General features: G+C 44.2%; 1 protein-coding gene and 1 pseudogene across 1 annotated transcript; both read right to left on the bottom strand.

Moving 5' to 3' along the window:
* Nucleotides 1-7,008, bottom strand: part of LOC119352419 — a 33,377-nt pseudogene extending 26,369 nt beyond the window's left edge.
* A 2,491-nt stretch (nt 7,009-9,499) lies between these two features.
* Nucleotides 9,500-16,970, bottom strand: LOC119357145 (general transcription and DNA repair factor IIH subunit TFB2-like). The gene is made up of 16 exons (XM_037624134.1): nt 16,815-16,970; nt 15,564-15,687; nt 15,314-15,481; nt 14,766-14,834; nt 14,422-14,515; nt 14,156-14,256; nt 12,423-12,468; nt 12,287-12,346; nt 12,135-12,203; nt 11,545-11,628; nt 11,396-11,479; nt 11,161-11,246; nt 10,443-10,533; nt 10,279-10,359; nt 10,116-10,190; nt 9,500-9,992 (listed from the first exon to the last, which is right to left on the bottom strand). The coding sequence occupies exons 2-16, from the start codon at nt 15,674-15,676 to the stop codon at nt 9,858-9,860; spliced, it is 1,356 nt and encodes a 451-aa protein (XP_037480031.1). The 5' UTR covers nt 15,677-15,687; nt 16,815-16,970; the 3' UTR covers nt 9,500-9,857.
* Nucleotides 16,971-17,262: the final 292 nt, after the last annotated feature.

Consider the following 17,262-nt stretch of genomic DNA (forward strand, 5'->3'; position numbering starts at 1 on the left):
CGAGCCTTCCACCCTTTACCAAGTATATAGATGCATTAATTAAGTAAGAGATATTGTGATATCCCAACAAAATAACCATGTTCCAAACATGAAACAAGCTCCAACCTTCACCTGCAACTAACAACGCTATAAGAGGGGCTGAGCAAAGCGGTAACATAGCCAAACAACGGTTTGCTAGGACGAGGTGGGTTAGAGGCTTGGATTAACAATATGGGAGGCATGATAAGCAAGTGGTAGGTATCGCAGCATAGGCATAGCAAAAGAGCGAGCATCTAGCAAGCAAAGATAGAAGTGATTTCGAGGGTATAGTCATCTAGCCTGAATTCCCGCAAGGAAGAAGAACGAGTCCATGAAGAAGACAAACGGACGTAGTCGAACGGTTCCTCACAACACGACGTTATTGGAACCAACCTAAAGAAGAAACACCGGAAAGGAGCAAACAACATAGTAAACAACCAACACATGAACATGGCATGATATGCGGGATGCGGTATGCGGTGCATATGCATGATTTGGAAAGGAATGATTGAACCTGGCCTCAACTTGGAAAACCAAGAGTGCCACTGGAAAGGTGAGTTGATTTCGGTCGAAATCGATATAAAGATCACCGGAATCGGATGCACGGTTTGGAAATGACAAGCAAAACAAATATGGCACCAGTCTGCGATAATCAGCAAGAAGCCATCTAAATGCATCAAGAAAAATATGCTACAGCACTCAAACATGGCAAAAAAATACATGGCAGGGATCCACTCAAGATGCTTGACAAAAGATGAACACTGAGCTATGGCTAATTCACTCAATAGCAAGCTCAAACTAGCATGGCAAAAGTGCAAAAGATAACAGGTTTCAGACTTAGTGAAATTAACAGCATGTCAGGGATTATCATCAGGAAGCAATGTTTAGAGCATGATAACAACATGCTACAAGAACATATCATGGCAAAGCAAGGCATGGCATGAAGCTACTCAAAGCATGTAGAAAAAGTCCCTTAGTGACCATAAGCCAAAAGGGATCAGAAAATACAATGGCAACCATGTGAACATAGCAAAAACATAAACAGATTCAGACTTAGTGAAAAACTGGAGCATGGCAAAACAGTTAACGAGTAGGCATGTTTACGAGCTCGATGCACTCACTACGAGGCATTGCATGACAAACTAAGCATACACCCAGCAAATAGACATGGCATAGAAGCTAGACATGGCAAGAACAACAACATAGCATGCACGGATCAACGACAACAAGCTCGGCAAAATCGCTAAACATGTTAACAATCTGCGAGGAACATTTTATAGCAAAAGTAGAGCTCGATTGACTCAAGCTAGGGTGCTCCATAATTGCAAACAAAGACATGGATGGATAGAGCACCACAATATCTACAAAACATCCTTACTGATCATGCTCAGAAGAGGCATGGATCACTAGGAAACAACATGAACATATGGTATAAAGACAAAAACAGGACAAGGACTTAGTGAAACTCTATGTCCCTGAAATCAGCATCATTGAGTAAGCTACTTTGCATGCTTGTGCTAGTCACCACAAAGATCACAAAAATACATGGCATACACCCCTGTAAAAATGGCATGGCATTCTACAAAACACATGTAGAGATCAGGACCATAGCATGCACACATTAATCATGGCAAAAATGACAAAAGGCCATTTGCTGAAACAGATCTGACACAATCATCATATAGCCCTCTTCCAACAGCATTTCGGGCATCAAGATGAGCTCAAATGAAAATGATGCAATGAGATGAAATGATGTACTCGTCGAGGCGAACATTCTGATATGCTACACGCATGAATCGGAGCTACGATGAGGAAGTTATGATGCGATGAACAATGCAAAAAGTTACTAGGACTTGGTCGTTTAGCACTAAGCGTCAAGCAGTACAAGTCGCACGGGGGCGGAGGGTACCTGGGTGCTCACCATGGGCCTGGCCCAGTTCAGTGGAGAGGCGGTGCGGGCCGGATGAAGCGGGCCGAGGCTGGAGGTGGGCCGGACGCGGTGCGGGGCCCACGGGGCTGGTTCCTCGTACTCCTCCCAATCCGATCGGGAGCGAGAGACAGGGCGGCGGCGGCGCACCATGGAGGGCTCCGGCGAGGGCGAAGGGAGTCCGGTGAAGATCGGGGACGGCCGGATCTGGCAGGAGTTGGCCGGATCCGGGCTATGGCGATGACGGGGAGCCGCGGTGGGGCACGGACGAGCTCGAATCCGGCTCCCGGCGGCGAACGGCGGAGCAGGGCGACGGGAGCCGGTTGTCGGAGTTGGTCGCCGGCGTCGGTTTTGGGCCACTTTGGAGGGGTGTTGGGCTGCAACACACACAAAACCCACCCCTCCAAAGTGGCCGAACAAACACGGAAGCTAGGGAGAAAGGAAGGAGGTTTAGGTGGGTTTTGGGCCACTTTGGAGGGGTGTTGGGCTGCAACACACACAAGGCCTTTACGGTCCCTCGGTTAACCGTTGGAGTATCAAACAAAGTCCAAATGGCACGAAACTTGACAGGCGGTCTACAGGTAGTAAACCAAGGCCGCATGACAAGTCTCGGTCCAATCTGAAAACATTTAACACCCGCACACGAAAAAAGGTAGAAAGGGACACTAGAGGACATAGGAGCGCCAGATTGCAAAATGGACAACGGGGAGAATGCTCGGATGCATGAGACGAACATGTATGCAAATGAAATGCACATGATGACATGATATGAGATGCATTACACGCAAGCAATGACAAGGCAACAACAGCGAATAACTGGAGGACACCTGGCACATCGGTCTTGGGGCGTTACAACCTTGTCCCACCGTATGCTCGGGCCGCGCATCAACACCGAGCACATTAACCAGCTAAGTCACTTTTATGCTCAGAATTTTCAATTTTAAATTTTGTTCAGTTCGACCAAGCATTATACTTTTTTTTGGCAAAAAGTTGTTTGTGAAAACTTCCTTGTCAACACTTTATTTGTGACACACAAATTCAAATACCCCGTTTACTTGGGGGTTTCCTTTATGAAGCCTTTCCTCTTGCATATGATTATACTTGTATGGCTTCGTTCCTTGTTCGTGTATTACGCCACAATATGCACCATGTTGACTTAAGTGTTCCGCAAGCTGGGTTGTCTTGCTCCTGTGTTTACCCCTACATTCCTGATTGTTCGGCTAGGGAGTAAAGGGAGCACCTCTGTGATTGTCACGATCGGGTCATTCGAGCTCGGACCTCAGACTGGCTGAAGCCGAAAGTAGTGCTCTTATTGTTTTCAATTATGGTCGGCACACAATGGAACTCATGAGTATAATAATCTATTGCACAAGTCTCATAGTAACAATGAGCAACCGAAGAAAGGTATCGGTGGAGGTACTATTTTCTTCGAAGATGCTTCTTACACTTCGTCAATAATATAGCATAAGTTCCCTGAGCACGCTTTGTCTGTTACAGCCTTATGGCCTGATTGCCTGGTTATCAGAAACACCATTGATATTCTCGACAGGTGGAGTACATAACACTTTTCGGTCCTTGACCGAAGAGGGAGAAGCCGACAGTCGGTTAAGACGCGTTTAAAGTTCGGGTGAACACAGATATGATATAAGTACTTCCGTACGTACAATCATTATACATAAAATTCTTTTGCCCAAGTCACTCGGGGGCTCTTAAATTAGTATGAGTCGTTTTATAATAAATGTTTTCTTCTTGGTCATTGCAAAATCTTTTTCTATCACTCCTTTTTTCGACGCGAGTGTGTGGTCAATAGCTAGGGAGCCTAGTCTCTCTCTCAAAGCCGTTCGAGTTTAGTTTGCTAAACTGGCCTAACGAGCAGTACTCCGCCTTCGGGATAGGAGGTTACAGCCGTGGGCTGACCCGCTTGAGGTATTGAGATTGGATGTGTCATATTAATGCACGACAGAAGCACCCCTTTTTTGACCAATTTTCGGATTGTCACCGAACACTTGATCTAATTCGGACGTCAAGTTTTTACTAAATTGTTGGGTTTTCCAAGCCTATGGCACTTTTAAACTATTTGTGTGTTTCCCGCATAAGTGCAACGCTGGACACCTTTAGAGATTCAGCGAAAACATTCTCGGATATTGCTATATATGCATCGGTTTCAAATTGTGTCTTCGGTCAATAGTTGGGTTGCCCGGCTCCTATGCTTGCCTCCTATGTTCCGCTTTGTTCGGCTAGGTGTGTAAAGGGAGAACCACTGCGATTGTGCTTCCAGCTCGCATGGTTAAGCACCTCAGTGGAGAAAGCCGAAAACTAACTGTCACAATAAGCATAAACTGGTCAGCGATCCGATGACTATGTTAAATGACGGGCCATTCATAACATTGGCCGAAGTGTTTACGGCTTGACCGCGGCTGTTGTCGAACACTAACCGGGGGCTCGTAGCTAGATTCCCTAGTTTAAAGCTCCTATGACTAAGTGAAAGTTATAAAGCCCGCATATCTGATTGGCTCGTTTCTGCTAACACAACCGCCTTCGGGCACCGAGACGTCGGCTAAGGGTTGTTTTGTTATTGCGAAAACACCCTGCGTAGCATCTACAATGGGGCGGACGCTAACAATGGGCCACTTTCAACTGATAAACAGTCGCAACGGAGTCAAAATAAACATATCATCGGCGTTTGTATTTAATATACAAAGGCTGCCTTCCGTAACCATCATTATAAAGCCATACATATGCATCAATTTGACTTAAGATTTTGGCCAAGCTGGGTTGTTTGGCTCATGTGCTTACCCCTACGTTCCCGATTGTTCGGCTAGGCAGTAAAGGGAGCACCTCTGTGATTGTTACTACCGGGTCATCCGAGTTAGTACCTCAGACTGGGTGAAGCCGAAAGCTAGCAATCTTAAAGGATCACATTGGTCGGCAACGACGGAAGTAAAAAATTTGGGTTCATTAATACCATAGTGTTCGGGAACTTTCGTCGAACTAAATCTTCAATATTTTCCTCCCACATTGATCGGAGGTGAGTTTTCATGATCATGATAAGCATGATGATCCAAAGAAAACTATTTTCTTTGGAAGATGTTTCTTACGTTAAAACGTAATATAACATATCTCTTCGTGTACCTTTGTTTATAAAACCGTATGACCGGATTGGCTTGTTTGCCGTAAAACTTTGCCCTTATAACGGCTTTATAAAGTAGGACAAACACTCCCCAGCTACTGGTCGAGGAAGTTGAAGCCGATGGTTGGTCAACAAAGTTTTGTACAATGCGGATTTGAGCATTAATGATGAAAAGTACTTGGATACATAGAATCATTACACATAAAAATTGCGAGTACAATCCATTTACTGCAATCCATCTTTTAAACCCCTTGGGGCCTACCTTGGCGAGCTCAAATTTCGACCAGCTCTAAACTCTTTTAAGAGATCTTTATTCCCTTTCCGAGAAGTTTGTGTCAAACACAACAAAATTTTCTGTCAAACGAATATCGATCCTTAATTCGGCCACCCGTGCCCACATTAAGGCTCGGGGGCTACTAGGTTTTGCGCTCATTATTTACAAATATTAAAGGGGCACATCGATCCCCTAATCTGGTGTTGCCACCCGAGCAGTGTCTCGGGGGCTACTGCATTGCCTATTCAATGAAGAAAATTCAAAGTGATCAGTGTTCGGCATAACCGAACTATGGACAAGCGCGTCTTCGCACGAAATAAGTACCATATGGGACTTATCCGGCATCAAGCTGATATATCACGGCGACTTCTCACGACCCTCTCTCAGGGGCCCGTCCGCCAATCACTATTACCTCTAATATATTACACTGCGTTTCTATTCCTATGTATGCTGCCGAGCTAGGAGTTGATCCTCAGGCCGATTTCACGACCTGGGTCTCATGGGCTACCAGGATCAGCAGTTTTATGTTTTCCTTCAGGTGCATCTCGGATTTTAGGACGATAGACACATTGAGGGCTACTGGTAATACATCTCGTCAGCAAATAAATTTATACACATCAGAAATAAAATCCACAAACAATCAGCCCATGACCGAGGTGCTGAGCCACCTCGGAAGCAGTTCGGCATATAGCTCGGATGCAAGTGGCTGGCTCCTTAGAGGGCATTTCCGGCATTAAGCTCGGCTAACACTTTTTTGAACCAAGGTGATCTATGACACCTCGGACATAGTCCAGCGTTGGAGCTTGGGCATAGTCCGGCATTGGAGCTCGGTTACATTCCGGCATTGGAGCTTGGAAGCAGTCTGGCGTTGGTGCTTGGCTGCAAAAGATACCTCAAATGCAGTCCGGCGTTGGAGCTCGGATGCAAGAGGACACTGCCATGCGGGAACAACTTCAAACCCATGGTGTGGCGTAAAAATAACAGGGCATTGATAAAGGCCGGAAACTTAAAGGTACTCCTCGGATACCTGATGTGTAAACTCTTCGGATGCACTTCGACGATCCTCAAGATCGAAGATGAGAAGATTTGTTGAACCAGTTTTCAAGACCGACGACCGAAGATGAAGAACAGTTCAGAAGAAACGAGGAGCGTCCCCAACTTGAAGGCCGGTTCAGGGGGCTACTGACGGTGTCCTGGACTAGGGGGTACTCACCATGTCGTCTCCCGACCAGCTGGATCGGGCCGAGGACCCCCATGGCGGTTCACTATTGGGCCTGTTCGAACAGCCCATGCCGCATGCGAGGATTCTACAAGACTTGGCGCCCAAGACAAGGACTCCTCTAAACCCTAGGCCTACGGTGCATATATAAACCGAGGCCAAGCTAGTCAATAGATAATCTCATATTCATTACTACAATCTCGTGGTAGATACATATACTTTGTACTAGACCCATATGAATACAATCAAAAGCAGCATGTAGGGTATTATCTCATCAAGAGAGCCCGAAGCTGGGTTAAACGCTGTGTCCATGTTACCATCACTCCCAGACGCCTAGCTTAGGACCCCTACTACGAGATACACCGGATATTGAACCGACATGCTGCCGTTGCGAGGCATGCTGGCCCAGCACCAACAATCAACACTGGAACACTCTCCATTTCAAGGGGAAGAGTTGACAAAGTTGTGGGATAAGTCCGGTGGTAGGCTGCAGTGTTTGTGTGTTTGCTCGATGAACTTTGGATGACAGGCTCGCGTATGGGGGCATATATATGCTGGTATCTTTCATGGGCCAATCTGTTTTTTGGATTGAGGGATGAAAAAGGTAATATTTATTGAGGCCTAATCCTGGTGCGTACGTGTATTTCCATCTAAAAATGGAACCATTGTTAGTGTGAGAACGTGTACTGATACAAAATAGGCAGGAAACACACTCTTGATCGATTGCTGTTATCGGAAACTTATCGGCCATCTTTTTGATGTGTAGATTAAAGATTCTTCATGTTTCTTTCCTTTCACATCGTCACCAATGACAATTACTACTTTAATATTCAAGTGTTTCTTCCTCTCCCCCTCAAAAAAAAGTTTATTTCTCTTTTTTTGAGCACTGTACAGACGCAAGCGCTCTGAGCACCTTCGTGAGACTCAGCCGGCATCATCTTGAGATTTACGAAGTCACTGGCGCCTCGTCGTCGACGGGAACATCTCCTCCCACTGAAAGTGTATCACCGGAAATCCAGAAATAAATCCAGGAATAATGCGAGCACCAGGACTGCCGTGCGGGAACAACTTCAAACCCATGGTCTGGCGTAAAAATAACAGGGCATTGATAAAGGCCGGAAACTTAAAGGGACTTCTCGGATACCTGATGTGTAAAATCTTTGGATGCACTTCGATGATCCTCAAGATCGAAGATGAGAAGATTTGTTGAACCAGTTTTCAAGACCGATGACCGAAGATGAAGAATAGTTCGGAAGAATCGAGGAGCGTCCCCAACTTGAAAACTGGTTCAGGGGGCTACTGACGGTGTCCTGGACTAGGGGGTACTCACCACGTCGTCTCCCGACCAGCTGGATCGGGCCGAGGACCCCCATGGCGGTTCACTATTGGGCCTGTTCGAACAGCCCATGCCGCATGCAAGGAGGATTCTACAAGACTTGGCGCCCAAGACAAGGACTCCTCTAAACCCTAGGCCTACAGTGCATATATAAACCGAGGCCAGGCTAGTCAATAGACAATCTCATATTCATTACTACAATCTCGTGGTAGATACATATACTTTGTACTACACCCATATGAATACAATCAAAAGCAGCATGTAGGGTATTATCTCATCAAGAGAGCCCGAAGCTGGGTAAAACCCTGTGTCCATGTTCCATCGCTCCCAGACACCTAGCTTAGGACCCCTACTACGAGATACACCAGATATTGAACCGACATGCTGCCATTGCGAGGCCTGCTGGCCTAGCACCAACAATCAACACTGGAACACTCTCCATTTCAAGGGGAAGAGTTGACAAAGTTGTGGGATAAGTCCGGTGGTAGGCTGCAGTGTTTGTGTGTTTGCTCGATGAACTTTGGATGACAGGCTCGCATATGGGGGCATATATATGCTGGTATCTTTCATGGGCCAATCTGTTTTTTGGATTGAGGGATGAAAAAGGTAATATTTATTGAGGCCTAATCCTGGTGGGTACGTGTATTTCCATCTAAAAAATGCAACCATTGTTAGTGTGAGAACGTGTACTGATACAAAATAGGCAGGAAACACACTCTTGATCGATTGCTGTTATCGGAAACTTATCGGCCATCTTTTTGATGTGTAGATTAAAGATTCTTCATGTTTCTTTCCTTTCACATCGTCACCAATGACAATTACTACTTTAATATTCAAGTGTTTCTTCCTCTCTCCCTCAAAAAAAAGTTTATTTCTCTTTTTCACTGGCGCCTCGTCGTCGACGCGAATGTCTCCTCCCACTAAAAGTGTATCACCGGAAATCCAGAAATAAATCCAGGAATAATGCGAGCACCAGGACTTGAACCCTGGTGGGCTGGGGATACCACTGTCCCTCTAACCATCCAACCGCAGGTTGGTTCGCAAGTTTCTTCCTCTTTCTGTATGATATAGAATAAGGATAAGTCTGATTTCCAAACACGCATTTATAGGCAAAGTCCTATTTCAATTTCTCAAGTTAATATAATGTGGATAACAAAGGGAAACAATATCATCTCAGAAGGATTTGGTACCAGCCACGTTAACCGGTTTTGCTGGCTGGTTTTGCCTTCGGTTTAGTTGTATGACCACCAGTTTTGCCTCCGGTTCAGTTGACGACCACTGCCACGATATCTTTGGTGTCAACACAACAAGCCGTTCGATGTTGTGAACAAACAAAAAGTGGAACTTTAGTTCAAATATTTGAAACCAGTTTTTTTTAATATAAATTCGTTTCTATACTGAACACTCGTTTAATGTGAGGCCATATTTCAACTTTAGTGTTGTCCTACGCCTGAACATCAAATTGAGCGCTCATTGTATTTTAACTCTACATACCAGTGTGAATACTCATAAACTCCCACGTATTTTGTTAAAAAGATACTAAACCACTTTACTGAAAATCCAAATTGTCAGGTTCCAAACTGACTGACACAGGGTAATCACAATTGTACGCAACTTCCATGCAAAACTGAACTGGAGAAGTGGAGCATGTACAGTTCATCCGATTTTGATTTGACTAACTGGATAATCCACTACCTTCTGTGACCTACACTTAGCATGACGCAAACTGCAGACTGAACCTATCAAACATATGATTACACTCGATTTACGACCATCGAGTTCAAATGATTTCAACATCTACAGACAACCACTCTGCCTCGGTGCCTCCTGCCGATGGATGTTGTAAAGACTTGTCTGGTTGGTGGGTGGATTCAGGCCTTCCTCACATGAAGGAGCGTGTGGTTCAGACAAGTTGCTTCTTTTCTTCTCTCCAAGATGGTCACTTCCCTTGGATCATCTTTGCCTGCGCAGGAACTCCCGCATTTCTTGGTGGAACTCCGCGTTCACTATCAACCGCATCTTCTTCGCGTCCTCCCACAGCAAGTACCCGTTATCCCTTGCGTGGTCACAGCATTGCTCAAACATGTCCTGCACAAGTAAGCGGCACCCAGATGTAAGTTTATTGGTAATCAGAGTCCAGGTTTTCAAATTTGTCCAGACACTATCCATCCGCAAGGAACTGGCATGGTTTGGTGGATGAAGGGTTTATACCTTGCTCGGAAAATCTTCGTATACGTGTGACAGGACCATCTCGACCCTGTTACGGTCATTCTCCCACAGCCTAATCTGCATCGGAGAATTGGCATTCTTCAGTTTTATGTATCTGTTGAAACAGATGATGTCTGGCCTATGAGGGATGGGTTGCTGTGCTTACCTGATCTGTAACATTCTCTGGGACTATAGGTATTTTGTCGATGACACGAGGGTGGGCATTTTGCTGAAGGAATGAAATTATCTGACAAAGAAAAAGAAAAAAGCATAACTACATGTATCTGTGTAACAATGAATCATGTAGGAATGTGTGATCAAGATGATTACCTGTTCAGCAGTGATCCCGTTATCAAATGCACCATACAGACTTTCTTTTGTAATAGCTCCCACAATAAGGTTCGGGAGTTGATACTCTACCCTACAAGACCATATAACACAAGGGGAATGAAGGACTCACAAAATACAGCTACCAGTATGCAACTGCCAACAATCTTTTCGATCGATTGTGGAGAGTTAAGACAATAACTAGATTTACAAGCAGAGTTGGGTTCAACATTTTTTAGGGGCCTTGCATCTTGGACGCCCATACGTAGTTAGGTTATAATAAGCTAACAAGCAATCCAGTGTTGCTGCATTTTTGTATTCCTAGATCTAGAACTTGACTCAGGTAGGAAAGTTGGCATTGCTTAGCTTATTCAAGGCATCTCACAAAGAAGATCAACAGCCCTAGTTGCTGCCTAGAACAAAAGCAAACCAATGCTGTCAGGATCATCCAAATAACTGAACTAGCATAGAAAAATGCCACTCGACGCAGTTCTGCCAGATTTGCTAAAACCTAAAACAATCTGGAAGCAGTATAGAACTGCTAAAGTGCGCGCGCACACACGCACACACAGACAAAAAATGTTACACTTCTGCGCACCAAGCATTTCGCGTATTGATAACCAAGAGCACTAGGAACATGCTGAAGCTACTTAGCAGTGGCCAAAGTGTAAAAATGCCAGAGACGAGCTAGGTTATGTCACTCATCTGACGGCTGATGTACCTTGAAAAAAGACGTAGAATTTCACAGTGCAGCTTGGAAGCAGAGTACGCATACAACCTAAAGTTTGTCTCCACAACCACAATACCCTGCCACAACAATATCACACTATCAACTCATAGGTGGAAAATAGTTCATCTTCATTATGTGTCACTTAGGTGACAAGTTGGTGGAAGTTATGAAGAAGATTTGGAGAGCATAAAACTGCAATAGCAAAGGAAATGGGATGTTATTAAACCTCTTTGCTGGCAGCTGAATCTGACAAGCTCGATGAGAGATTTGTAGCCAATTTTGTAGGTATGAACCAGCTATCTTTCCGGCCCTGTTATTCTTAACTCTTAAAATCATATTTATCAAGCTGACCAGGAAAAAAATTCAAAGTTTTACCTGCTGCAGTTTGACTAACCCGAGCTCCATCAGATCCATAATTGCAACTCTTTGGACTTCTGTCAGAGTACTTAGGCTGTAAGCCTGAAACATGAACAGAGAGATAAGAAAACTTGCGGTCAATTTGTAAGTTGAAACCAACATACCGAGCAGCAAGGTCTGAACAAAAAAAATGTGCAGAATAAATTTAATATGATAAATGTAGTCCTGCAGCCGTTTAACTTCTTTTAAACACTGGAATTAAATATTTCCTTCAATCAACAATATAATCTGGCGAAAAAACGTTGATGGCCCTCGGCCCCTGCCTCTTAGATAGAACAGAACAAATACAGGAATATACTTTAGTATCTTTGAGATGCTCTAATTCATATATTGTATTACTGCTACAATTGATCTCTCTTCAACAAACCCCAAATCAATAATATTTATGTCTGTACACCTCTTGCTCATATTAATATTCCCTACTATTGTTGAAAGAAAACTGAGCCATGAGAAATAGGACTTTAATGATCATTGCAGACAAAGGTTGGGTAACTTTTCACTTCTGAATGGCTCTTAACATGATCTTGTAAAAGAATGTTTTACTTTACCGCTCCTTGTGTATGAAAACTAAGCTCCAATAGAAATGATATCAAGTCCGTGGGGTCCACCCCACGTTCCTATTCAAAAAAAAATACGAGTCAGCACAGAAAAATACTCATGTCAAATCAAAAGGCATCTAAAGATAAAATGACACCAGTACCTCTGCGGATGAAATGTATTCTCTCATTATATACCAAAGCTGTGCATTTGTCTCCATCAGCTAGACAAATGGAAAAGAGTGAGAACTGAAGGCGGAAATCTGACAGATAATTTGTTCAATTGAGCTAAGCACAGACCAGAAACTGGAAGCCATTCTCACTTAACTTTGCAGCTTCACCATCCCTGTGAAATGTATTGTATTATGAACTCATGGTATTGAATTCATTATAAATTTGAACTTACAGCTAGTTGAAAAGGAAGAAGAAAGAAAAAAACAGGGCTATTGGCTTTAGAAGTCCCGCATCCACATGATTTACAACAACAACAACAACAACAAAGCCTTTAGTCCCAAACAAGTTGGGGTAGGCTAGAGGTGAAACCCATAAGATCTCGCAACCAACTCATGGCTCTGGCACATGGATAGCAAGCTTCCACGCACCCCTATCCATAGCTAGCTCTTTGTCGATACTCCAATCCTTCAGGTCTCTCTTAACGGACTCCTCCCATGTCAAAATCGGTCGACCCCGCCCTCTCTTGACATTCTCCGCACGCTTTAGCCGTCCGCTATGCACTGGAGCTTCTGGAGGCCTGCGCTGAATATGCCCAAACCATCTCAAACGATGTTGGACAAGCTTCTCCTCAATTGGTGCTACCCCAACTCTATCTCGTATATCATCATTCCGGACTCGATCCTTCCTCGTGTGGCCACACATCCATCTCAACATACGCATCTCCGCCACACCTAACTGTTGAACATATCGCCTTTTAGTCGGCCAACACTCCGCGCCATACAACATTGCGGGTCGAACCGCCGTCCTGTAGAACTTGCCTTTTAGCTTTTGTGGCACTCTCTTGTCACAGAGAATGCCAGAAGCTTGGCGCCACTTCATCCATCCGGCTTTGATTCGATGGTTCACATCTTCATCAATACCCCCATCCTCCTGCAACATTGACCCCAAATACCGAAAGGTGTCCTTCCGAGGTACCACCTGGCCATCAAGGCTAACCTCCTCCTCCTCACAGCTAGTAGTATTGAAACCGCACATCATGTACTCGGTTTTAGTTCTACTAAGCCTAAACCCTTTCGATTCCAAGGTTTGTCTCCATAACTCTAACTTCCTATTTACCCCCGTCCGACTATCGTCAACTAGCACCACATCATCCGCAAAGAGCATACACCATGGGATATCTCCTTGTATACCCCTTGTGACCTCATCCATCACCAATGCAAAAAGATAAGGGCTCAAAGCTGACCCCTGATGCAGTCCTATCTTAATCGGGAAGTCATCGGTGTCGACATCACTTGTTCGAACACTTGTCACAACATTATTGTACATGTCCTTGATGAGGGTAATGTACTTTGCTGGGACTTTGTGTTTCTCCAAGGCCCACCACATGACATTCCGCGGTATCTTATCATAGGCCTTCTCCAAGTCAATGAACACCATATGCAAGTCCTTCTTATGCTCCCTATATCTCTCCATAAGTTGTCGTACCAAGAAAATGGCTTCCATGGTCGACCTCCCAGGCATGAAACCAAACTGATTTTTATCTAAATTCGAACATATCAAGCCAGTCAACTGAATGAATTGTTAGGATCGCCAGTTAATCCCATTTTGCAACCAGGAGACATGAACAATCAACATAAACAAACAGCAATTTACTGTCAGATCATGGTTTCTTAAATTTACTAGTCTAATTTTTGTTAGATATTACTATGTCCATACCGACACTGCATATTATACCTAGTTGCACTAGCAAGAGAAAGAGCTAACTTTACATGTCATGTCATTGAAATGAAATTTGGCTGTCATTACTCACTAGTTTATACGCAACTGATTGTCAAACAAGGGGGCAATTAGATTTGAACCTTGAACTCAGAAGACCTCGCTGGAACGTCTTCATCATAGACGAGCTGAAAGTGGTCCCTTTCTCAACTTGAGACGAGTTGATCAATTGCAGCAAGAAGCACTATTTTACCGTAAAAAAAAGGAACACGCATTACTAGTTGAAGTGAACACATGTATTCTACCAAATGTGCAAACAGTATGACCCAATGAGCAAACAAAAAAAGGTCAATGATATAAAATAAAACATGCATGGAAAAAAATAGAGTATAAGCTTTCTCATCCTGACCTCCCATTGATCAAGAGCATAATTTTCTAGTTCCACCAGTGTAGGCAATCTGCCAGTGACACTGATTGGTAGCGGTTCCCTTGGCAAACACCCGCTGCAGCAGAAAGAAATGGAATTTGATCAACTAGTACTTTGATGGAACTTACGAAACAAAAACCAAAGCAGTAAAACCTTAAACACCATCCTGGTGATTTCTAACATAATAAAAAATGATTCCATATTCTAAGATGAATAAAAACATGTTGAAAACATCATAACAGTGAGGCAATAAGCAATTAGCTTCAAACAGAAGAATAAAATATCCGTGTTGTTTGTATTCAACAAAATAGTTCAGAAAAACTTACCCACTAACCAAATACTTTTGCATGTTAGCCTGAAACTTATTATTCATCTTGTAGCTCACCTCCTTCCTTCTGTATGTGCATCAAAACAAAATGAGCTAGAAATTGCATGATTCATTTGTAGACTACACAGTATGCACACAGTACACGAGCAGGTGAATTAGAAATTGCATAGACTAACTTGCATCATGCAAGTGATGTAAAACCTAATAAACTAAAGAATTCCTATTACTATACTTATACAGTGTAGACATTGAAATAACGGAGCAAGAGACTGTTTACTACCTCTAATTAGTATTTTGTTTTCGCTAACATTTCAGCAACTTGGTATCCACCATAGATCAAATCGCTCATGTATGCTAAAGATATAACAGATGGCATCGCGCCGGCAGCCCTGAGTCACTATGGCAAATAAAAATCACCATTCTGGCTTGTAAGTTCCAGTTATTTGGTTCTTTGCTAGTTGATCAGATCCAGGAAGGCTAAAAAGGTCTTCTCAAAAATCTCAATCATACATACCAAGCACCAGATAGAGGTGGATGAGGTCTTACCTGTCACGTACTTCCACAAAAACCCTGAGCTGGAGCAGCCTATCGATGGCAACCTTGTGCTTGGAGGCATACTCATCCAGCACCCACTCCTGCATAGCCGCAGCAGGCATCGGTGCCGACACGTACAGCATCTGAATTACGTACTTCTTTGCCAGCGGTGGGAACGACCTGAAGAAGTGAAAGTGTGAAAAATCACAATGACAGCAACAGACCTCGCCAAAATGTGTTGCGTAACGGGTTGGTTGGAGACCTGAGTACAGCCTCACAGATGAAGGCGGAATCGTAGAGCATATCGAGTTTGGCAGCAGGCAGTGCAGCCACCATGTCCATGAAGTTCCGTGCGACCACCATTACCTGAGGCATCTTTGCAGCACCTACAGAGAGAAGGCGAGGTAGATAAAGAAACCTAGGTCATTTCGCACCCGAATTCAACAATAATGATGAAAGTGCACGACAGATATCATAACATTAATGTTCTCAAACTGGAAATTTTCTGACAAAACTGCATACAAGATCAGCCAGTTCCTAACTAGACATAACTCCCACCAGTGTCAGCACTAGAATTGGTCTCTACTAACTTTGCAAACCTACAAGATAACTTACAGATCATAACTAAAATTTCGAAGAGCATGATTGGTTTGATGCCCAACATTGTAGGAATTAGAAAAAGTATGTGACTGAAGTGAACTAGTTAAACCGTAATGCTGTATTTGGGGCTACTACAGGAGGGTAATGTGGTGGAGCTACAAACAAATTGTTGGGTGAGAGGCCAAGCTAAAGAAGAAGACAGAAAATTTCAATTCTGAATCGATGTCATTAATAAGTAGCATCCGTAAACAACAATTGCTTTACATAAACTGTAAACAACAAGATCTTCAGTGATTTATTTATGCCACCACAGACGAATAGACAATAACATATTCAGGGCCTTGGGATTGAATTGGCCCCAATATCAGATCTCCTTGACCCTGACACTGACATTGCACCCGAATTCTTTTGTTTGGATGTTGACATAATTGACCAAAACCTGAAATTCGCATGAGAAGCTTAATTCTAAAGCTTGTTTGGATGCTCATTCTCTAGATTTTAATTTCTCATTTGTCATAGGATGAACATTGTACTTTGATGTAATGTTTAAGACTAAATCTATGCAATATGTGAATATATATATTATTGTTTTTGGAAAGATTGCATGTCAAGAATACAACAACATCACCTGCACAATTTGCAATTAGGCATCAATTTGTATAGCATGTCAATCAAGGGTGGGGATTAGGGTTTCTGTCCAGGGGTTGGGAGGGGGGTAGGTGACGGTTGCCATGGACTGGCTACAGGAAGTAGCAGCCATGGGGGGGGAGAGGCTGCCGTGCCATCTACCATGGGAGAGGGAGACGGGCGCGTGGGAGTGGGTCAGGCAGACGGCGGCGCGCGGGAGGGAAGACGGGCGCGCGGGGAAGGAGGCGGGCACGCGGGGGAGATGAGAGGAGGAAGAGGGGCTGACCTGCGCCGCCGGGAGCACGGTGGAGCGGCGTCCGAAGTGTGTGTGTGCCGCTGGCCGGTGGCCGGTGGCGGAGCCGCGGGGGGCGGCGGCGGCTGTGCCCTGTCCCCTCCCCTGTGTGACGCTCCGTCGGGGGCGTGTGCTGCGCCGATGTGTTGCGTTGGGCTGGGCTGCTGCGTGTTCGTTGAGTTGTTAGCGCCTGAAAGATGACACTGTGAGCCGGCCCATGTAGCTGTTCCCTCAGCTTCCCTCGCTCGCGCTCCGTTTTTTCGTTTTTCTTTTTCGTCTACGTACAGGTCGCTCGTTCCCTGACCTCGCCTCGTCAGCCAAGTTGACCTTTGACCACTTGACATTTGACTTTGCAAATGATTCAAAAAATTTGAAATAAATTCTTAAATTTAAAAAAAATAGTGAAACATGAAAATTTTCGCAAATTTTTTAACAGTGAAAA

Source organism: Triticum dicoccoides, chromosome 2A, assembly GCF_002162155.2.
Source record: "Triticum dicoccoides isolate Atlit2015 ecotype Zavitan chromosome 2A, WEW_v2.0, whole genome shotgun sequence".
Taxonomy (NCBI): Eukaryota; Viridiplantae; Streptophyta; class Magnoliopsida; order Poales; family Poaceae; genus Triticum; species Triticum dicoccoides.

What these genes read in the sequence shown, in the direction of transcription:
- LOC119357145 (XM_037624134.1), bottom strand. Translation starts at nt 15,676, where the DNA reads ATGCCTCAGGTAATGGTGGTCGCACGGAACTTCATGGACATGGTGGCT. An exon ending in AGAATGGCTTCCAGTTTCTG is followed by an intron (nt 12,347 to 12,422) that starts GTCTGTGCTTAG and finishes CCATTTGTCTAG; the next exon opens with CTGATGGAGACAAATGCACA. An exon ending in AATACATTTCATCCGCAGAG is followed by an intron (nt 12,204 to 12,286) that starts GTACTGGTGTCA and finishes TTTTTTGAATAG; the next exon opens with GAACGTGGGGTGGACCCCAC.